At 46.1% G+C, this 23968-nt stretch overlaps 1 protein-coding gene across 1 annotated transcript; it reads left to right on the top strand.

The window, feature by feature from the left end:
- The first annotated feature begins 18305 nt into the window (after positions 1-18305).
- Positions 18306-22029, top strand: PIGM (phosphatidylinositol glycan anchor biosynthesis class M). The gene is made up of 2 exons (XM_090044801.1): positions 18306-19836; positions 21568-22029. The coding sequence occupies exon 1, from the start codon at positions 18583-18585 to the stop codon at positions 19828-19830; it is 1248 nt and encodes a 415-aa protein (XP_089900927.1). The 5' UTR covers positions 18306-18582; the 3' UTR covers positions 19831-19836; positions 21568-22029.
- Positions 22030-23968: the final 1939 nt, after the last annotated feature.

The raw sequence follows: 23968 nt of genomic DNA on the forward strand, positions 1-23968 counted from the left end.
AGAGTGGTCGCTCCTTAAGGAGACGATCCTCCAAGCCCAAAGGAAGGTAATCCCAACGAGGATCAAAGGGAGCAGGAGAGCATACAAGCCTCCGTGGCTCACCAAAAGCATCCGGGAATGTCTCCTTGCTAAAAAGGAGGCTTACACCCAATGGAAAGAAGGGGTCATCACCAGGGAGGACTATTCTATAGTTGCTCGGGGATGTAGGGGGGTAGTTAGGAAGGCCAAGGCAGAGATGGAACTGGGACTAGCTTCCCAGATTAAGGACAATAAGAAGTCCTTTTTTAAATAGGGAGTAAAAAGAAGGTCCCGGGTAATGTGGGGCCCTTGCAGGACGACATGGGTAACTTGGTCGTCACACCAGACGGCAAAGCTAACATGTTTAACGATTTCTTTGCCTCCATCTTCCTAAGAAAGGACCAGAACAGCCACCTCTCTGCTGGGCCCTCCTCGGGCCCCAGGGGAGGAACACCTGGGCCATGAGTTAGCAAGGATTTAGTTAGGGAGCTTCTCGAGGGGTTGGTCATATTTAAGTCAGCCAGTCCAGATGATCTCCACCCTAGAGTTCTAAAGGAACTGGCCGAGGTCATTGCAAGTCCCCTGGCACAGCTTTACGAGTACTCATGGTGCTCTGGTGAAGTACCGGAGGACTGGAAGAGGTCCAACGTGGTTCCCATCTTCAAAAAAGGCAGGAAGAAGGACCCAGGAAACTATAGGCCGGTTAGTCTTACCTCAATCCTAGGCAAGCTCTTTGAGAAAATTATGCTGGCACACATCCAAGAGGGGCCAGCAGGGGGCTGCATGCTTAGGGGCAACCAACACATGTTGATCAGTGGCAGGTCCTGTCAGACCAACCTGGTGGCCTTCTATGATCAGATCACCAGATCATTTGATGCAGGGGTATCAGTGGATATAGTCTTCCTGGACTTCTGGAAGGCTTTTGACAGTGTCTCTCACCCCGTTCTCGTTAAGAAACTGCGGGGCTGTGGTGTAGACACCCACACAGTCAAATGGGTCACCGACTGGCTGGAGGGCCGCACCCAGAGGGTGGTAGTGGATGGGTCCTTCTCAACCTGGAAGGACGTGGGCAGTGGGGTTCCGCAGGGCTCGGTCCTTGGGCCCGCACTGTTCAACATCTTCATCAGTGATTTGGACAAGGGGGTAAAAAGCACCCTGTTCAAATTTGCTGATGACACTAAGATGTGGGGGGACGTGGGCACACTGGAAGGCTGCAACAGGCTACAATCAGACCTTGACAGGTTACAAGGGTGGGCGGATGAGAATAGGATAGGATTCAACACAGACAAGTGCAAGGTGATGCACCTCGGGAGGAACAACCGGGACCATACCTTCAGGTTTGGGAACTCCCTCCTTGTCAGCACAGAGGCAGAAAAGGATCTTGGGTTCATCATTGACTCCAAGATGAACATGGGTCGGCAGTGTGGGGAGGCAGTCGGGAAGGCCAACCACACCTTATCATGCATCCACAGATGCATCTCGAGTAGGTCCAAAGAGGTGATCCTCCCCCTCTATGCGGCACTGGTCAGGCCATAGCTGGAGTACTGCGTCCAGTTCTGGGTGCCACACTTCAAGAGGGATGTGGACAGCATGGAGAGGGTCCAGAGGAGGGCCACTCGTATGATCAGGGGACAACAGGGCAGGCCCTATGAGGAGAGGCTACGGGACCTGAACCTGTTCAGCCTCCAAAAGAGAAGGATGAGGGGGGATCTTGTGGCCTGTTATAAACTAGTCAGGGGGGATCAGCAGGCATTGGGGGAGTCCCTCTTCCCCTGTGCACCGCCAGGAGTGACCAGGAATAATGGTCACAAGCTGGCAGAGGGTAGGTTTAGGTTAGATATCAGGAGGCGCTACTTCACGGTCAGGGCGGCTAGGGTCTGGAACCAACTTCCAAGAGAAGTGGTGCAGGCTCCTATCCTGGGGGTCTTTAAGAGGAGGTTAGATGAACATCTTGCTGGGGTCGTTTGACCCCAGTACTCTTTCCTGCCATGGCAGGGGGTTGGACTAGACGATCTGCTCAGGTCCCTTCCGACCCTAGGAACTATGAAGCTATGAAACAAGCTGGATGGGGAACAAGCTCCCCAGCACCACCCCGGCAGGAAGCTCCCAGAGCTGGCTCCACCACTGCAGGGCCACTGCTGTACCTGATCTTCATGGTTGTGGGGTTTGGGCTCGGAGATAAGGGTCTCCCAGCCCCCACTCCCCAATCACAATCTGGGAGCAGTGGGCTTGGAGCTCCCTGCTGTTGAGGCATACAGACATAGTTTCTGCCCTGGCTCTGTGGTGGAGCCTGTCTTGACAGCAGGCAGTTCTCGGGGGCAGGAAGTGTGTAGATGCACATGCTGACTTCCTAATAAACTATGCTAATGCAAAGCTAAGCATCTCACATAGATGTGCCCAGTCTGTAGCTTTTGTAAAAATCTGCAGATTATTAAAATGTATAGCCTGGGTTTCTCCTATAGTTTCTGGGTATATCTTCACTGCTTATTTACTTATATTTGTTTTGTTTAATTTCACTGAGATAGCGTGATATATGGTAGCTATCTTCCTGTGACATCATAAAAATAGAATACCACAAAATATTGTGTATTTTTAAAATGAGGAAAATAAATGCAGGGTGACTATCCTGTTGTAAGATCCTAAAGGGCACATTTTTATTATTGTAGACAAACTTTATGTAACCCAGGTGGTACTCCAAGATGTACCCCTCTCCAATTGAAGGGATCAGAGCAGGTGCACAAGTGCTATGGGCGGTGTAGAGACCCTCCTTCCCTTATCGAGCAGAGCCAATAACCAATGGGGACTTAACCACATACCTTTTAATGAGAGAACAGTACTGGGAACATAACTGGGTATAGGCAACACTACAACGCCCCAAGGGAGCAGGATTCAATAAAGGTTAGACACTTACAATCATAGACATATTCATCCAGTTGACACAAACAGCAGAACAAACAATACTGGTAGGCAAAATATAAAAGGCGCAAAATACAAAACATGAAATAACAAGGAATATAGGGCCTATATACCTTGAGAGCGGGGGAAAGAGGAAAAACACAACGACCCTTTTCCACCGCAACAAGAATTTCTCCCTATCACTTCACTCACTCCAAGTCATCCCAGCTGGGACTTAAACTCAGACCTCCCACATAGCAGGCAAAAACTTTATCACCCAGCTACCAGTGCTAGTATTGCTACAAGCTGCTAGGGCTCTTGACTTTCCAGGAGCCCCTGCCTCATGTTGTGCTGCATGGCCTCTTATTGGAGGAGCTGGAAACAGGGCTGGGAACCTCTCAGGTCACTGCTCAGATCCTTGCTGGAACTGGGGAACCTCTCCTGCTGGCCACAGCCTCTCATAGGGGATCCTGGAGCCCAGCGGGGAGCCTCCCCTGCCAGCTGCATGCTTAGGGTCATACTGCTGCCTGCAGGTCCCACTCCTTCAGGTTCTTCTGGGGCAACTGCTCCCACCCCGCTGGCCCAGCTCTTTGAAACTCCTTCCTTGTGGTCCCTTGCTGGTCTCCCCTGAGTCAGCTGCACTGCCCCTTTTATCCCTCTCTAGGTGACCCAAGGGGCCAATCACGGGACATGGAGGGTGAGTCTCTGAGGCCTGATCGGGGAGTGTGGCAAAGTGGGTTGCACTCAGGTTAGCTGTTGCTGGCCCCCCACCTGCCTCTGGGCATGCTGACCGCTTGTCTCACCTGCCATGCCTTGTTGGAAATTAATAAGTTGGTAAATAAGGCGGAAGGCTGCCCCCATTTCTATTCACACCCCAACATTAGGGGGTGCCCGTAGCTCTGTATCGCTCCTACACTATAGCCCAAGCCTCACAGATGGCATCCAGATGTTAACAAGGACCCCAGCCACACACTAGACTCCAGAATCTTTCTGGCGGGACCCTCCTTTGAATTCTCCACTCAGCCAGTGTACGCCACCTTCATCTAGGCTGCCGAGATCCTTGTAGCTGGCTCCCCTCTTGGGTACCTCACACCATGACTGGTGCCCCAGGGTCTCACAGGGGACTCTCACTCCCCCCTGGGGCAGCAGGTCATGGTGCTACTACAGATGTTACTTCTACCCACCCGAAGGTGAGGGCTGGGGTTAAGGCACCCCTACTCACCTTTCACCAGGGTGGTAACTGGCCTGGCATTTCCTGGGGACTCCCAGACCACTGGGAGTCCCACCAGGCCACCCACTCCCAGCAGGATGCAGGTTTAGGTCATGCCCAGGACCAGGAGCCTCCTAACCATCCCCTACAGCTCCTCCCTTACCTCCAGATGATACCAGCAGCCCTCCAGCCAGGCAATGTTTTTGCCTGGCCTCCAGCAGCAAAACTGCTCTGTTTATATGGGCAGCTCCAGATTCAAAATAGCTACCCTCATTAGGCACCTGGAGGCTGCCAGCTCCAGGCCCTTAAAGTGGCAGGCACAAACAGTGTCCTGCCACAGTGAGGAAAGGGAATTCCAAGCCCTCCAATCATCTTTTACCCTTTCAAAACCCCTGGGCTAAATCACTACCAGCTAGCCCGTCACATATACCTTCCCCAGTTTATATTCTGAGAACTACAAGCTGCTTTGTCTCTATTAAGATTTTTACCTCACAAGTTAGTGAACTTCAGTTGGCTAACCTGAGTTAACAAAATGTCATCTTTTTTAAATTGAAGTCAAGGCCTTAAAAGCTAGCTTAATTTGTGACACATGTGTGGGAGAAAATTGCACTAAAAGGGGTTCAGAACTTGAGGAACTTTCATGTTTTAAACTAATTTTTCTATCACCTACAATTATAACGTTAGTTTTCCATGTGCAATAGCCCCCTGGCCAGTTATGTTTCCTACAGCCATAGCTTTAAAACTTATCAAAAGATTGACTTCTGAAGCAAGCTAGTAGACTCAAATATAACTATTTATAATACTAAGTACTGTCTGTAGAGATTAGGAAAGTCCATTTAAATAAAGCATATTAAAAAAAAAATTATTAAAACTATTTCCTATGAAAAGTTGGATCAAAACCTCTGAATAGACACCTTTTTTGCCATGATTTGTGAATAAGTATAAATGTATCCAACCTTATTACACAAACACATTAACAGAAAAATCTAGATAATGAAGATGGCCTTACATTTATATTAACTCTCTTTCTCTAGGAAGATATCAAGCACTTTATCAATTAATATTGCAAAGTATATATTATTCATTCTAGTAGCTAATGGATGTTATCCCTTTATTACGTAACCTTAACTGTGACCCCCCAACTCCAAAATATCAGAGTAAACAAAACACAAAATGCTCTTAAAGAAAAAAATGTCTAATATATGTATAAATATACATATTTATGTATATATTTATGCCGGAGGAAAAGCAAGGGCAGCATTGGACCCCTGCTGAACTAGATGGGACAACTGACGTTCAGGAAAAAGCCAACCTATTAAATGGGTACTTTGCGTTGGTCTTTCATCAGTCCCATGGGATGCCCATGCCCGCTATGGGACAGGGAGGTCCAGGTGAGGGAGATCCCCTGCCCCCCATCAATGCCGACCTCGTGAAGGAACACCTTGAGAGGCTGAATATCTTCAAGTCAGCTGGCCCTGACAATCTACACCCCAGGGTACCCAAGGAGCTGGCTAGCATCATAACCTAGCCTCTAGCACAGATCTTTGAGAACTCCTGGTGCTCTGGCGTAGTGCCCAAAGACTGGAAAAAAGCCAATGTGGTGCCTATCTTCAAGAAAGGGAGGAAAGTGGATCCAGCTAACTGTAGGCCCATCAGCCTGATTTCTATCCTGGGGAAGATCTTAGAAAAGTTTATGAAAGATGCCATCCTTAATGGACTGGCCGACACCAATGTCCTGAGGAATAGCCAGCATGGGTTTGTTGTGGGTAGGTCTTGCTTGACCAATCTCATTTCCTTCTATGACCAAGTGACCTATCACCTAAACAAGGGACAAGAGATTGATGTCATATATCTTGACTTCAAAAAAGCCTTTGATCTGGTATCCCATGATCACCTCTTGGCGAAACTGGCCAATTGTGGTCTTGGGTCCACCACATTCCGCTGGCTGGGAAATTGGCTCTGTGGTTTGACTCAGAGGGTAGCAATTGATGGAAGTCAATCAGCATGGTGCCCTGTGACCAGTGGGATCCCCCAAGGCAAGGTCCTGGGACCCATATTGTTCAACATCTTCATTAACGATGTGGACACTGGAGTCAGAAGAGGACTGGCCAAGTTCGCCAATGACACCAAACTTTGGGGCAAAGCATCCACACCAGAAGACAGATGGGTGATCCAGGCTGACCTGGACAAGCTCAGCAAATGGGCAGATGAGAACCTGATGGTGTTTATCACTGAAAAATGCAAGGTTCTCCACTTTGGGAAAAAAAAAAAGCCTGCAGCATCCTTATAGGCTTGGCACTGCTATGCTGGCTAGCACTACAGAAGAAAGAGACTTGGGGGTCATCATTGACAACAAGATGAACATGAGCCTGCAATGCAATGCTGCAGCTAGTAAAGTGAGCAAAACGCTGGCTTGCATCCATAGATGCTTCTTAAGTAAATCCCAGGATGTCATTCTCCCCTTATACTCGGCCTTGGTGAGGCCGCAGCTGGAGTACTGCATCTAGTTTTGGACTCCACAATTCAAAAAGGATGTGGAGAAGCTTGAGAGAGTCCAGAGAAGAGCAACATGCATGATTAGAGGTCAGGAAAACAAACCTTATGACAACAGGCTGAGAGCCATGGGGCTTTTTAGCCTAGAAAAGCGCAGGCTCAGGGATGATCTGTTGGCCACCTATAAGTTTATCAGCGGTGACCACCAGGATCTGGGGGAACATTTGTTCACCAGAGTGCCCCAAGGGATGATGAAGTCAGATGGTTATAAACTCCTGCAAGACCATTTCAGGCTGCACATAAGAAAGAATTTCTTTACCGTCCGAGCCCCAAAGTCTGGAACAGTCTACCATCGGAGATGGTTCAAGCACCTACACTGAACACCTTCAAGAGTAAATTGGATGCTTATCTTGCTGGGATCCTATGACCACAGCTGACTTCCTGCCCTTTGGGCGGGGGGCTGGACTCAATGATCTCCCGAGGTCCCTTCCAGCCCTAATGTCTATGAAATCTATTAAATGAACGACTTCTAACATCCTCAAATGTAAGTCCACATTATGTTACCATAAATGTCACCTACAACTACATATACAACATTAGTTGCAAGAAACAGCAACAAAATCTACTGTCATTATTATGTTAAATTTTTCCCATTTGACAGTATCACTCACAAGAAAATAGTTCCAAAATCATGGCAGCAAAAATAACACATAATAAATTACACTTGATCGGTAAGAATTAAACTTGAGTTATGATGAACACTTAATTTCTTTAATACTTACTATGAATAATGTGTTTGCTTCTCCTTCTTCACTGTTTACTTCCTTGCTCTTAAGTGATTGTGCTTTGTATGTTAGGCCTCCTATTGCTTTTTTCTGCATCATATGGCAAACATTTAGTCCTTTCTGTCTGCCTAGGTAACAAAGGCTCTTTCCTGAGCCCCCATCATCTTGCCACCCACTTACTGTAATCACCTTCCTGGCATTCCCCAATGCTTCCAGAATCCTATTTCTGGCTTGTAGCCCTGATCCTCTCTTTTACTGATTCCCTCTCTACCACATCAAAAACAAGCTCCTTCCTTCTCCGTTATAGTCAGTATTTAGCCCTGACATCTTTCAGATCCACTACCTTTTAAAGCCGTCTGTTCCCGCTTTTGTTCTGTCAGCTACTGCAGCTTCAATTCCTTGTCTGCTCGCCCCTTTTCAAAACACACCTCTTATGTAATGCATGTGCCTCACTACAACCTAGTAATAATTAAGCAGGTGGCAAAGTGTGATTGCTGCTCCTTATTGACTAGGAACTAGTCTTTTCTGTCCCTGTTACTCTGTGCATGTTCCACTTCATAGTTTGTGTCAAGTCTCCTTTGTGTGTTGGCTTTTCTTCTGTAACCCTGGTCCGCCATGCTAAGGGTGGCCTACTGCCAATTTCAGATCCCTGGGGTGCCAATCGCCTCAGTATTTCTCCCAGTCCACTGAAGAAATAGTAGCAGCTGAGCAGCAGAATACCCCAAGTTCCCTTCCTCCAGTGCAAGACATGATACAAACTGATATATACAAACTATAAGTCTATATATATACACCAAAAGAAAAAAAGCATAGCTAACCTAATAATACCAGTTAACAACCAACAATAAACAACCCAACATTCACACACTATACTTTACATTGCTAACACAGCACTTCAAATACACATATACTATGATTTAATACCATGACATTCAAGGTGACAATACAAAGCCTTTCAAGCCTCTCCAAGGGTCAGCAAAGGGGCAGGCAGCTCAGGGTCTAGTGGGCTCAGCACACACAACCCAGTCTTCAGCTGGGTTTTCAGGCAGCAGCTAGTAGAGGACGCTGTGTCCCCTGGCTCATCTGGTAGCCGACTCTGGCTTCTCATACACTCAGACAGTGCTGTCCCACCCCGGTACAACCTTAACTCAAAGGCAAGCACAAAACAAAGCAACACAAAAACCACCATGCTTCCCAACCCCTCTTGGTCTTTCTATAGCCCTCCGCTCACCCCTCCTAGAGATTACCACATCACAAGCTCCCCTGCATGATGCTCAGTACCCCCTTCCCTTTAAGACAACCAGACCTCTCACAAACAGCCAAAGGTGACCCGAGAATAACTCCCCCTGGTCTCATCTTCCCTCTTACCCCACACAGGGCTTGCAGGTTCCTTGGGGATGGTGTGCCTGTGGGGATCAAGTGGGGAGCTCCTGCAGGCAGCCATGGTGGGGGGGGGGGGGACTGGTGAGCAGCAACCGACCACAGGCACCACTGGCACCATCAGCAGTGGCCAATCACAGGGGGTGCACCACCAGTCTCAGGGGGTACATGTGCACCCACGTGCATCCTCTACGTGTTGCCAATAATAGTGTAGATGGGGGTGAGCAAAGTGCAGCCCGTAGGCCAGATCTATCCAGCAGTGAACTCTATTTCCCAGGAGCCCCTGCCCACATGGCTGGGGCTTGTTTCTATGGAGACTCCCAACAGCACCTGTGAGGCAGGGGTTTCTGTGGAGACCAGCTCCAGCAGCATTTGCAGGCAGCAGTGCCGCCAGCCTCTTCCTGGTTGGGGAGGTGAGGGGGAACTGAGGATGGTCTGTGCTATGGGCAGGAGAGGGGCAGGCTCAGTTGCTGCCTCCTGCGTGAAGCAGGTAGCAGTGCTACTGGAAGGGGGACTATAGGGAATTTTGGAGTGGCTATAGCCCCCCCAAACTCTCCCCAGTACCAGCCCTGCTGGCAGGGTGCACAGCAGGTTGCAGAGCTGCTCCAGAGCCCGGTTTGTGGTGACAGCATGGTCCACAGCCAAGGAAGAGCCATGATCTGCAGCCTGCATATCCCAGGCAGGGCATGCAGGTTGCAGACTGTGGCTTTGCCCCAGCTCCACACCATGCTGTCACCACTGCAAAATCCCAGCCAGGCTCTGTGCCATGCTGCATGTCAGTGCTGCTGGGGCTGATCTCCATGGAAACCCTGGCCTGGAGCTATCACAGTGCAGCTGCTGCTGGGGTCTCCATGGAAACTGGCCCCAGACCTGCAGGCAGGGACTGCTGGGAACTGGAGTCTGGCCACTGGTCGGATCCAACATTTTGCCCACCCTTGGTGTAGATGGAGTTTGAAACAATAGTTTTTTTGTCTTCATAATATATATACTCTCCACTACTGAAATGCAGAAGACAGTGACCCATATGGGATGAAGAAGAAAATTTGATTAAGACCAGGCAAAAAGTTCCTCTGATTAAAATTCAGCAGAATCTTTGATGCACGCACAGAATATAGAGAACTTCAGTTTTTAAGGCCTTATATGAGAGATACAGATTAAAAAACTGCAAACAAAAGGCCTGAGGGGTAACAGAAAATCCCTGTTGAATATATAGATCATTCTATTCATTCCAGTTGTTATGCCCACCTGTGGCTGAGACCATCTTTTTCTTTGTTACACTTGTCTTTCCATACGCAACAGAGTCAACTAACTTCAGTCTCATTGGTTCTATTAGTTTTTATCTCCTGACATTTCCTAAAAGTGGTTCTTGGTAGCTTGTATAAATAAAAACAATATTTTACAGGAAAAAAAGAGATTTATGGCTTTAATAAGCTTGCCATCCTCCTTGCCCTAATCCTTGTACTTCATGACAAATCAGGTTAAGCAAGCAGGTTCTGTTCCTGAAGCAAACCATTTGCAAGGAAAACCTTAATTCTCTGAAGAGCTCCTAGCTTTCTTTCAAGATGTTAAATTATTGATAAGTAAAATCAATTGCTTCTTCCACTCAGAAAATGCCATTCAATCACTCTTGCAGCTAAGGCAGATTTCCTGCTTTATTTACCTCACACCCCTTCTGAATTAAGCTTCCTAGCCTTTCTCTTTTCAAGGTCCAGATAAATCCTTGCTGGGGAAGCTGTACAGTCCTTAGTCCCTTTGAAGTTAATGGAAGATTTTCCTAAGCATGGACTGCAGAATCAAACCAAAAGAAAAAATTAACTGCACTTTGAACTTCTATAAACTGCTTTGAAGTCCTCCTCTGATTGGCAGTAAGATATTTTTCTCAAAGGAACTGAAATCGTGAAACATGTTCCAGTAACAAGGTAACACAGAAGATCCATGAACAGGAAAAGGAAAAAGATGGTAGAGGCAGCACCTTAAATGAAATTGGTTATAAAAGACAAATGGACAAAGGAAAGCCTTGAGTACATAAGGAGGTGTATCACATCCAACCAGCAATAAAATATCAAAATAGCTCCTTTTCACCTTAAATAGTTAAATCTGATACAGAGTTTAATGTTCTGTTATTGCCCATTGACTCCCATTATAACAATCGCCATTAAAATCTTTTAACCTTTTGTTAAAGTCAGAGAAAAGAAAAAGGTTAAGGCACTTAAAACTTGAAGTATTAAGGCTTTCAGTTTGACACTTGCATTTGCCCCCTGTAGTTATACAGTGCTTTGCAGGGGAAAAGCAAGCTTGACAGTCTTTTGGAGGCTATTTAAGGAAGTATTAATTGTCTTTTGGCAGAGGGCTCCTGTTTGGGCTCCCTCCCCCGGCTTCTGCTACATGCCCCTACCAACAGCCTGGAGTGCCTGCCATTCTGCGGTGCAACAGGGGGAGCCCATAGGGAACTGAAGGTGAGGCAGAGTGTTGCTCTGTGCAGGGGAGAGCCTGCTTAACGTACATAGTGCAGTGGAGAGAGGAGGAGGAAGTGCCCTCTCATACCAGTGCACTGCAGCAAGGTGGGGAGCACTCATCTGCATGTGGTGGGGAGAGTGGTCAGCTGCATAGGTGCACATAGGATGTACAGCCTGCTAGAGCAGCCCATGGGGCATTTGGCCCCTGGCCACTTTGAAATTGGACAGCCCTTTTTAAGACAAAGGACAACAAACACAAACAAAGGGAGAGGAAAAAAGCAGCAATGAGAACACAGCTTCTATCTCTAGTGCTGACTTGCCCTTTCAGCCTTCCTGCTAGAGATACAGAGGCCCAGCAAATGGTCCTATCAGATGCTCCAAGCCCTGGCAAACCTTTCCCCATGTCAGATTAGATAAAGCATTACTGTTGGCCTGTTTTTCTGATGAGAGCTCACCATGATGTTACAAATGTTGCCTTGGCCAGCTAAGCAAATTCCTATTAGAAGATAAGAGGAAAGATTAAAAAAGAAAAAATAAGGTATAGAATGAAAATGACATGTGAGGGAGGGGATGACAGAAGGAATCCAAGATGTTGTTCAGGATGTAGCCAAAGCTAGCGGAAATTATGTCATCCTCCATTTCCCTCTCTAGCCAATCTGGTCAGGATACCTTTCAGGATCAGGACAATATCCTGTTAGATCCAAAATGATGATAGGAGTAACAGATCTGATGATAAAGCCTGTTCTTTGAGGTCCAGCAGCTTGCCATTCCTTTCAGTGATTCTTGAATAATCAGCATGTAATAAGTATTAAGAAATTCATCCCATTAAAAAAAAAATTAAAACACACTACAGCTAATATAAGCCTTTCCTCCCATTGCTGTAATTTTTAAGCTTGGTGCTATGCCAGCATTGTAGCAGATGTTTTGAAGACCCTTTATTACAGTGCTGTTAACTTAAACCATTTTGTGCCAGTCTTCTGTGTCCAAGTTTTGCTTACTTTGATAACAGTTTTGTGCAACAGACAGAGTTGGATTTTTGTGACCTTGGACAAGCCTCTGAACAAAAGAATACTATAAATATCATACAAAGACATATCCCAGGAAGTATTCTTTATCCATCTTTAAAAATAAGAGATGTCTGTGTTTTTTACATTGAAGAAATACTTGTATAGCTTGCTGTGCCAATCATTTCCATTTTAATTTGAGGTGGGAGGCAGTAGCATTTGGTAGATATAGCATATCTGTTAGAAACTGATCATCAGCTGACAAGAAATAAGAGAAGTCCAAGTGAAATTTATATGTATTAGAGAAGGCACTTTTTTAAAGAGTGCCTCTTCACTCCCATCTTGGACATCACCACAATGCCTCCTCCAAACATACATGAACACACACTCATGGGATGGATAGGTAATCCACCTACAAGACTACTTCATGGTGTATTAGTCTGATTTTAGAATACACAGAAGAAAATAACAAGTATGGATGTGTGAAAAAACTGGTTCAGATTAAAACTAACACTGAGAATATATTGTTTGTTTGTTTGTCTTGCTTTTCTCACAAGAATGAAATTTAATTTGGCCTTGAACATAATGTCCCAAACAAAACATTTTCTTGTCAGGCACTAATAATAGAAGCAAATGAAATGAATTGTTTAGGTACATAAAACTACCAGGGGAGGAGCTGGTCTCTCTTTTTTTCCAGTAGTCTGGTAGTTAGGGTATTTAACCAGTGTAAGGGAGAGGGAATCCCCTCCTCTGCCAAATGGGTTTGAAATCATATCTCCCATTTCCCAGCCCTACATAGCAAGCTATAGTCTATAGCAAAGTACCCATGTGGGATTAGGAAGGAATGCTTCAAGATCTGTGTGCTATTAATTACTGCCTCCAACTAGACCCTCTGTCTGTAATGTTAAATGTCATGTGACCTGCATCACGTAGCAACACACCTAGAATATTATTGAAGAGAAATGTTATATAGTTTCATAGCTTCTAGGGTCGGAAGGGACCTGAGTAGATCATCTAGTCCGACCCCCTGCCATGGCAGGAAAGAGTACTGGGGTCAAACGACCCCAGCAAGGTGTTCATCTAACCTCCTCTTAAAGACCCCCAGGGTAGGAGCCTGCACCACTTCTCTTGGAAGTTGGTTCCAGACCCTAGCTGCCCTGACCGTGAAGTAGCGCCTCCTGATATCTAGCCTAAACCTGCCCTCTGCCAGCTTGTGACCGTTATTCCTGGTCACTCCTGGCCGTGCTCAGGGGAAGAGGGACTCCCCCAATGCCTGCTGATCCCCCCTGACTTGTTTATAACAGGCCACTAGATCCCCCCTCAGCCTTCTCTTTTGGAGGCTGAACAGGTTCAGGTCCCGTAGCCTCTCCTCATAGGGCCTGCCCTGCTGTCCCCTGATCATGTGAGTGGCCCTCCTCTGGACCCTCTCCATACTGTCCACATCCCTCTTGAACTGCAGTGCCCAGAACTGAATGCAGTACTCCAACTGCGGCCTGACCAGTGCCACATAGAGGGGGAGGATCACCTCTTTGGACCAGCTCAAGATGCATCTGTGGATGCATGACAAGGTACGGTTGGCCTTCCTGACTGCCTCCCCACACTGCTGGCCCATGTTCATCTTGGAGTCAATGATGACTCCAAGATCCTTTTCTGCCTCCGTGCTGACAAGAGGGGAGTTCCCCAATTTGTAGGTATGGTGCTGGTTGTTCCTCCCCAGGTGCATCACCTTGCACTTGTCTTGTGTTGAATCCCATCCTATTCACATCTGTCCACCCTTGTAACCTCTCTAGGTCTGATTGTAGCCTGATGCTACCTTCTAGTGTGCCCACATCCCCCCACATCTTAGTATCATCAGCAAATTTGAACGGGGTGCTTTTTACCCCCTCGTCCAAATCACTGATGAAGATGTTGAACAGTGCGGGCCCAAGGACCGAGCCCTGCGGAACCCCACTGCCCACGTCCTTCCAGGTTGAGAAGGACCCATCCACCACCACCCTCTGGGTGCGGCCCTCCAGCCAGTTGGCGACCCAATTGACTGTGTGGGTGTCGACACCACAGCCCCCCCAGTTTCTTAATGAGAACGGGGTGAGAGACAGTGTCGAAAGCCTTCCGGAAGTCCAGGAAGACGATGTCCATTGCTACCCCTGCATCAAATGATCTGGTGATCTGATCATAGAAGGCCACCAGGTTGGTCTGACGGGACCTGCCACTGATGAACCCATGTTGGTTGCCCCTAAGCATGCAGCCCCCTGCTGGCCCCTCATGGATGTGTGCCAGAATAATTTTCTCAAACAGCTTGCCTAGGATCGAGGTAATGGATAGACAGGAATCATATATAACTGAGAATTAAGCATGCATGTCCAAATACTGATATATAAATGAATGAATAGAAGCTTCAGGTGAGAAGCTCAATATGCTACAGCATCTATGACAGCCCAACACCACCTCCAGAATAATAGGTGCCCAATCATCCATTGCCTCTGGGCTATCTGATTTTATAACCATTTCTTTAGACAATAACCCCCTTAAGCTTGCTATTTTATGAATCAGTGGTTGAACTAAAATAAGCCAAGCATTAGCGATCATAAATAATTGTGGAACAGGGACCAGGACTCCCAAGCTAGACATTATTAGGAAGTGGAGTTCTCTTCCTCCTTCCTGTTGGAGCTATTCCACTTTGCACAAAATATTTAAATAGTCATTGAGCCAGAGAAAGAAAAATTGGCTGTCTAGCTCAGTAGCCTCCAAACTTTTTTTATCATGCACTCCTATCAGTAAAAAAATTTTGAGCACGCACCCCCCAATATATGTGGAACTCCCACTCTTCCCTCAGGATATCTCGTGTACCATAAGTGACACATGACCATCTGACATATGGACTGAGTGAGGTCACCCGTGTCAATCCATATATTAAATATTAGTAAAGATTAATTTCTTTCGATTAAATATAAATAGAAGTTCTAATATTTACTTCCCGCACCCGAATCAATCGTCTTGTACACCCCCTGGAGTTTGCGCACCCCACTTTGGAAACCACTAGTCTAGCTTCCTGGTTAGGACACTCCCTGAGAGGTAGAACTCTGATTCCTGTCTATCCATTTAAGCGAAGTCGAACAGCAATAGGAGCTTGAGAGCATGCACCCCCACATCTAAGCACACAACCATACCCTACAGAATACCCTACTGCCTAGCGCTACTTTCCTGATGGACAGGAGACATACATTCAAATGCCCTCCGTGCAAAAGAGTCAATTGAACCTGGCCCCTACACTCTGGTAAGTACACTCCCCGCCTCAAATCATGGAGTTTTCAATAAAATGGGAGCCTTCCTCTAACAGTGTTGTAAATTTAGCCTTGCTCCTCGCCCAGGTTTGGTTTGGTTTTTTGACCGTTTCCCCTCAGTTGAAACTATTTTGAGAACTCAGCATAAACTCATAATGAGTTTGGGGCCAACCAACACCACCTTTTTGAAGAACAAACTATTTGTTAAAAAGGAAAAAATCACCCAGTTCTAATACCAAACACAGCACAAAGGGTGGGATCTACACTTCTGAAGCTGCCAAGGCCCAAGCACGGTAGTCAATGTGCAACCGAGACCCAAACTAAGAAGAAAAATCTGTATTAATGCAGAAAAACGTAAAATGTTATGGGATCAGATTTTGCCAGGTAACTGGGACCATTGCCCTCACAAGTCTTTGAGGCCTGAGGGAAGGCACCAGATGCCCAAAAGTTCATCCAACAGCTCTTCCCAGCACACAGTTGGTCCAATAAAAGATGGAACTAGGGTAGAATTGCACCTTCTAGACTAAGCAAAGTAGATATACTACACATACATACATACATACGCAAACACGTGTGCATGTATAAAATATGTGCACGCATCTAGCACAAGCTTTTGTGAATTGATGCTCAGTTCACCTACTTTGCTTAGTCCAGAAGGAGCAAATCTCCCCTGTTTTCGATTTGACTTCAGACTAACATGACTAACTACATCCCCTGCATAAGAACATAAGGGGCACATCCAGATGAGTAGAAATGCTTGTTTCCCTGGGGACAAGTAGCAGTGGCACACCTTGTGCTGCTATTACTTAGCCCCGGCGAATGTCCATGCTACACATGCTCTAGCATGCAGCAGATTACCCTGGGTGGGGTAGGAGAACCTGGAGCCAGCAACTGTGATGGCCCTGGGAGCTGCAGCCAGGGTGCTCCTGCAGCAGGAAACCTGTTCACCAGACGGAGTGTGGCCGCACCCAGCTAGACTCTGGTTTTGTGCAGCATACACCGCCATCATGTGTGCCACCCTGCTTTTTTCTAGCGTGGGGTTTTTTTGATCCTGGGTTCTCTCAGGGTCAAAAAAAACCCTACACTGCAAAGTAGCCTTGTGGGGAATGCCTACATGTGCGGTGTGTGAAGCTGCAGACGGTTCTGCAGTACTACATACTGCACATCTGCGCATGTCTGGACACACCTGAGAAGTGCCATATTGGGTCACACCAATTGTCCATCTAACCCAGTATCCAAAGTACACACCATTTGGTGCACTCGTTTTCCTGTCCCTGTTTCCTCTTTTGTTGTCCCCCAAAATCGAGTGACATATATCCAATAATCCCTAATAACAGGGGGAGTCTAACCTTTGCTCCAGGGGTGTTGAGACCCTGTTAACCCTATGGTCAAATAGCCCGAAATGGACACTATCCAGAGAGATCATTGTATGGATATGATCCATCCCCTCTTCCCTGGCATCCACTATGTATTGAGTTAGAGATGCCGAAGGAAACATCTCCAACCATTCTGTTCAACAACCATTAATGTATAGATCACTATGAATTTATCCAGGCCCTTTGCAAACCTGGCTGTACTATCTGCCTCCACTTCCTCTCCAGTGGGATGAGTTCCAGCAGTTTGAGACCAGGGAGCAAAGCATCCTGTCCTGCTGGACCCCAGGGATGGAAACCAGCTGTGGGGCTGTCACACCTTTCCAAGCACTGGCTTTGGATTACTATCATGCATAAAGTGGCTATCATAGAGGACATTCCGGTTTTCTGGTACTTTGTCCTCTATTGATATGAAACTGGACACATAAAGAAAAAATGTCTATTTTCTAGAGAAAAATAGAGGACATAAAGGCGTCCAGTTTCGTATCGATAGAGGACAGAGGAAAACCAGACTATCCTTTAAGATGGCCAGCCTAATCCTTTATAGTTCATGCCTCTTACGGGCATAGATCAACTGGGGGCATCCAAATCCCAAGACCTCCAGGCTTGGACCTGCACGGAGGATGCCTGCCAATGGATTTGAGAGTATCTGAAGTTCCAGGGTGAGCAGCTGGGACAGAGGTTGCCCACCGGTGGTGGCGCCATACGCGGTGTTTCGCACGATTGAGTTTGGCCTGCTCAACCCATACGGTTTTTGGAATGATTGCATTCCGCTCGCTCCGTGGGATTTGAAACTGGTTTGCTGGATTCAATCGGGAACACAAAATATATTAACAATAATAATTTTTAAATGGCTTTAGAGCTGGCCGGCTCTTTTTATAGCAAGACAGGCACTTTGACAGCCTGCTCCTTCCTTTCCCCTGCGGCCCCTCAAAATGTGATTGCACAACTGGCCAGTGAGTGGTGTGGTAAGGGCTCAGCACCACCCACCCATCACATGGCTGGCACCCTCCACCAGGGAAGTGTGCCATAGGTGTAATGCCTGCCAGGGCCTCCAAGTCAGGGCTTTACCCAGGCTCCCCAGACAGACAGCCCCAACACATGGGACCAAAGAGAAAGCCGGACTTTTTGTTTGTGTGTGTGGTTTTTGCCTTTATTTCCTCTTATTTTATTTTATTTTTGGTACCTTTAATTACGTCTTAATGGACGTCATGACTGTGTGACGTTTAATGACGCGAGGAAGCAGCAGCCTCCCCCGCAAAAGGAGCCTCCGCCAACTGCCCAGGCGCGCGCCTAGAACTTTACCAGGCAAGGGGCGGGGGAGGGGGAAAGCCAATGAATCCGGGCGCATGCGCAGTACCGCGGCGCGCGCGCGCTCGTTGGGGCCCCCGCCCCCCTGTGACGCAACGATCGCGGAAGTGGCAGCGGGCCCCTCCACGCAGGTACCGGTCTCTCTCCCTCTGCCCGCCCCCCGGGCAACGGCTCCGAACGTTAGCGCCGCCGCGTCTACGTCACCGCCTCTCCCCGCAGGTGTGCGCATGTGCCACCCCCTGTCCCCCTCAGTGGCAGTGTGGGGGGTGCAGGGCAGCCCTGCATGGGCTTCTGCTGGCTCTGAGGGGGAGCAGCTGCCTCTTATGCCCGGGCTCAGCAGCTTCACTCCCTCCGCAGGTGCTGCTCGGGCAGTGCCATGGCACTGCGCCATTGGCGAGCAGTGGTGGTGGGCATTGCGGCACTGCTGCGCCTGGGGCTGGTGGTCTACGGGAGGTACCAGGATGAGGCCCTGGCGGTGAAGTACACAGACGTCGACTACCAGGTGTTCACAGACGCAGCCCGGCACGTGGCGGCAGGGCACTCACCCTACCGCCGGGCCACCTACCGCTACACCCCGCTGCTGGCCTGGCTGCTCGTCCCCAACATCTGCCTCTCAGAGCTCTGCGGCAAGCTGCTCTTCATCAGCGGTGATGTGGTGGCCGCCTGCCTGGTGGAGCGCATCCTCCGCCTGCGGGGGCTGGAGCCTGGCGCCGCCTGCGGCTACTGCGCCCTCTGGCTGCTCAACCCGCTGCCCATGGCTGTGTCCAGCAGGGGTAATGCGGAGTCCCTGGTCGCCGTACTTGTGCTGGCCACCGTGTTATACTTGGAGAGAAGAGACATCGCAAAAGCCGCCATGTTTTATGGCCTTTCTGTGCACTTGAAAATCTACCCGGTGACTTACGCCCTGCCCATCGCCCTGCACCTGGGCTGTGGCAGAGGGCCAGTGGAGACCGTCCCATCGAATGCATCCAAGCCTGGCTTTGCGAGCTACTTTGGGCAGCTTTTCTTCAGGCTGCTGAGCCCGGACGTGTTGCTTTTTGGGGTGGTGGCTGGTGGTACCTTTGCCGCCTTGGGCCTTGCATGCTACTCCCTGTATGGTTGGGAGTTTCTGGAGCACGCCTACCTCTACCACTTGACCAGAAGGGATATCCGGCATAACTTCTCCCCCTATTTCTACATGTTGTACCTGACTGCAGAGAGCGAATGGAGTTTTGTCCTTGGTCTCGCCGCTTTCCTGCCACAGCTGCTTTTACTTCTAGTGGTGTCCTTGGCCTATTACAAAGACTTGGCCTTCTGTTTCTTCCTGCACACTGCCATCTTTGTGAGTTTTAACAAAGTGTGCACATCCCAGTATTTCCTTTGGTACTTGTGCCTGCTGCCACTCGTCATGCCTGTTATCAGGATGTCCTGGCATCAGGGCGTACTGCTTCTCCTTCTGTGGTTTATTGGACAGGCACTGTGGCTGGCTCCTGCCTACTTCCTGGAGTTTAAAGGAAACAACACCTTTTTATTTATCTGGTCGGCAGGCTTGTTCTTTCTTTTTATTAATTGCTTCATCCTAGTTCAGATTATTTCTCACTATCATAAAGGAATACAAGCGGCCAAGAAATCCAAGGCACGTTAATATTAGGTCTGTATGTGAGTCAAATTCTGCAAGCAGTTCTGTTGACTTAGAGGAAGCTGCTTACCTGGGTATTTGGTTTAGTAAAAGTGTATGTACTCCATACTGGGGTATAGGTTGTAGCTCTGTTAGTTTAATAAAAGATACCAAATTTATCAAAAAAACCTTGTCTGCCTATGTCTTTAGACCAACTCAAATAGTTGGAGAAATTCTTCTTTGCAAGCTTTCAGATACAAATACCCTTCATCAGGCTGCTTGAAGAGTATTTGTACCCGAAAGCTTGCAAAGAAGAATTTTTCCAACTATTTGAGTTGGTCTAATAAAAGATATCATTTGCCAAAAGAACCTTGTCTGCCTAAGTTCTGTATATAGAATAGACTGCACTGAGGTGTATTTTATGCAGATGCTGCTTTCTAGTACCTTTAAATTTGTTGTTTTTTTTAAACTGAGGTCTTTGGTCTCAGTTTGAGAGAAGAGTGGTATGAAGTTGCAGAGGGATATTACTGTGGTGGGATATTATGTCATACTCCTTTAAAAATATGTTTAAGCTGCTGGAAGGCAAACATGATTTAAAGCAATCAGTTATCAGATGCTTATGCACAGTACTTTTGTTTCTGCTATAGATTTTTGGTATGTATGACTTATTATGCATATGATTTTTCTTAATGAAATGGGAAGACTGCAGAGCTTACAACTCGTTAGCTTCCCAAAGCAATACCATTCCTGCTTTTCTATTTCCCGGAAGTTTTGTCCACATTCCTGTTCTACCAGTGTGGGAGGCTTCTACATGGTTTGATGAAAGGCATTGCCTCAGGTGTTATCCACACTGGTGTTTTTTCTAAAGCTTGACAGCACTGCACCAATGTCAGTAAAAGCTCAATAGTATTCATGCTAACTTGTCAAAGTCCAGTAATTTTACGGCTGTATTATCTAGGCCAGCTCTGAATGGTGGTGGACAAGAAGAAATAAACTGGCAGCTGCTCTACAGGAAGGCTCTCACCAGTGGAAATATTTTAGACCAGAGCTACTGTAGAGGGGGATCTCACAAATAATAATAAATTAAAGCAGACAATCCAATTGTATCTACTTTTACTTTTATCATGATACTTTGTACAAGAAGTACAAAGGCTGTCTTGGCCTTCTTACATATTGATGTTTTCAGTTTCACTGAGCAGGACAGCCTTCACTTGTTCTGAGCTGTTACCTAGCATAATTCTGTTATAATACACAACTCGTCAGAGCTGGTGTACGGTCTATGATAGTCACAATGGTCTAATGCATCAAAGGATGAAGCAATAGGCAGCACAGTATGTAGGGCTGTTTCTTTTTGTCTGCCTTGTGATGTTCAACAGGCTGCCTTCCATTTGATATCTGCTGGCCTTTCTCTTAAATACATATCACCAAATAATCTGACTTCTTTTCTATTTAATTAAGTAATTTGGATTGTTAATATTTTGTGTGCATATGGGAGATGGAGTCTGTCTCAGGGTTTTTTTAAAGTATGCTGCTATATCTTGTTTTCTATCATTCCAATGGTGTGGACACCTAAAAATGAAAATTACTTTTATTTGGCTGATTTTTTTTTTTTTTTTTTTTTTTTTAATAGGGATAGGTTTTTTTGCAGTTATATCTTAACCTTGGTATGGAACAGTCCATTAATAGTGTTGTATATCAGTGTGCTGCATGATCTAAAGACATATTTATGTCCCCCATAACTTTTATCAATTTTTTTCTCTTTAGCATTGGTGAGTACAATGTGTTTGTACACTGAATAAGCATGAGACCAGGAACATTCCAGGTGTGAAAGCATTATCACATACAAGGTTTGGTGGCCTGCAGCTAACAGGATTGATTGGTCTTTTTTCTTTTACTCTTCTGTAATCAATGTGTATGAAACTATCTATAAATACCAGGCAATGTGGGTACCTTTTCTGTAAGCAGGGTAGTTCAATATTTGTTTTTATGTTCAGTTTTAAAAAATCATTCCTACCCTCATTTTGTCCTTCACTTGTCTTTTTAAATTGTGATCTTTGCTATTTTATACTGTAAGGAGCAGACTAAGCCATCCTCATTTATGATAAGGGAAAGATTCTTAAGATTTTGTTTTATGGGCTGTAAACTGCTCATGGCAATGTGACAGTATGATGTTAAAGATGCATTGTACTGTGAAGTATTGAAAATAAATTATTTTTTTAACTTTAACCTCTTTCATTTGTGTGTATTATTCTGCATTCCTTTTTAATGCTATTCATAAATCTGAACATCAATCTAAAATAAACATTTAAAAGCCAAAAATACTGTTTTATTATGAAAAATGCCTCTGGAAAAAAAAGTCTGGATGAGGAAAGAAGTAAATTGTTTGATATGCAGTAAATGCATTTTTCCTGGGATACATCTCTAAATTGCTTCATTTCTAATAACAAGAAGGATTTTTTTCGAGGTTTATGCCCACCACCTTCTCCCATAACTGATCTCTCTCTCTCAGGAAAAGAATAGGTCCTTACTGCAAATATCACCCACTGCTATTCCTACCCCTATCTTCTCAGTATACTGAGGGCTGCTTGTTTTCTATTCTCCTAGATCTCTGCTGGCTTTAGAGTCTCAGATCTTCTGACCTCAGTGTATGTTTGATTTGTGACATGGTGGTTTCAACTGAGGCAGCAAAAAGAAACAAGTTACAACACAACACTCTGGCCATATCCATCACTTGAAAAGGTTGCCTCTGCTGTAAGCTGTTATATGCAAAAGTTTTTACCCTGTTACACTTTATTTATTTATTAGATTTGTATACCAGCTTTCGAAAAAAGGCTCTAAGCAGTTTATAGTAAGAAACAAAATAACAGAGAAAAGTGTTAAATACTATATGTATTCATATAAAAAATCCTCAAACAATACCCCCATTTAAGACTCCATGGAAGTGCAGAAATTCATCCACACATACAGCTCTAAGTATTGGGTCCAGATGCTTTATTAAAAATACCCCAAATTAGTACAAATGAAACATCCAGTGAAATTTGGTGTTTACTATTTATGATGTTTATTTCTTGAAAGCCTGCTTTTCACTTTTTCATGGTCAGCTTCACTTTGGGCCTTGTTATGCCATACACTGTGAGCTGCACAAATGTTGATGGGTGTAATTGCTAGCTTGGATTTTGGAGCAGTCACACCCTTAGTCTAGAAACAGCTGGCTGTCCCCCACCTGCACAGCTGGGACTTGCCACTGGAGGGCTGGTGAGCCAGGACAGGCTTCTATCCCTGCTCTGTGTGCAGGGCTGTGAGAAATCCTGGGGTGCTGGAGGACTTCCAATTTGAGCCGCAGGTCTGTGGGGAGTGGCCGCACCTTAATGGAACAGGATCTAGATAGTGCAGATCACAGATAATCCTGCCCTAGAGTGCTTTAATTTAGAGCCTCATAACAAGTGGTTAAAACCACTTTAAGTTGTTAATGTGCAGACAGTCCAGGGGTTAAGAGTTCCCAGAGCCTGCCCCAATTACCTTGTAACAAGGCCCTTTCTGATTCTCATGCACAAGAGCATTGCAATATTGGGCTGCAAGAGCTGAGTGATATTTCTTTTATATTGTTAGTGTTAGAGTGACATTGTATCCTGGTCCAGGAGTTATGCAAGAGGCAAGGATTTCTTATGGTGACACCTTTTAGAGGACACACTGTGTATTTAAGATAGAGTTGGCAAGGTTTCAAATACATGACATTCTTCCTTAGGTCTGAGCAGTGAAAGCCAACACAGCTGAGTAAAAAATAGTTGCAAGAGGAATAAAATTCCCAGACAAACAAATCAGCAGAAGAAAAGATGATTATTGGGAGATCAAGCCTATCAAAAAAGGAAAAGGGTTTTTCTTATCTTCCATTCATGAAGAGAATTCAGGAATCAGGTAGGTTATAATGTTCCATAAAACCAATGTCAATGTTAAATCCTTAGTGTCCAGTTTATGCATTTTTGTTCCTAAGTTCAGCTTTTAAAGGTGTTAAGCGGATTTCCTTTGAGCACAAGGATAGTGAGGTCAGAAAGGAAATGGATGTTCTGTGAGAAAAGTATTCCTAATGGTGTGTGTTTCTCTGTCCTTTATATTTTTCCTGTGAAAGTTCATTCAAATAGTCTGAATCAGACTTATACTTGCTGTT

Source organism: Crocodylus siamensis, chromosome 1 (genome assembly GCF_052110815.1).
Source record: "Crocodylus siamensis isolate JL-2025a chromosome 1, ASM5211081v1, whole genome shotgun sequence".
Taxonomy (NCBI): Eukaryota; Metazoa; Chordata; order Crocodylia; family Crocodylidae; genus Crocodylus; species Crocodylus siamensis.

What these genes read in the sequence shown, in the direction of transcription:
- PIGM (XM_090044801.1), top strand. Translation starts at nt 18,583, where the DNA reads ATGGCACTGCGCCATTGGCGAGCAGTGGTGGTGGGCATTGCGGCACTG.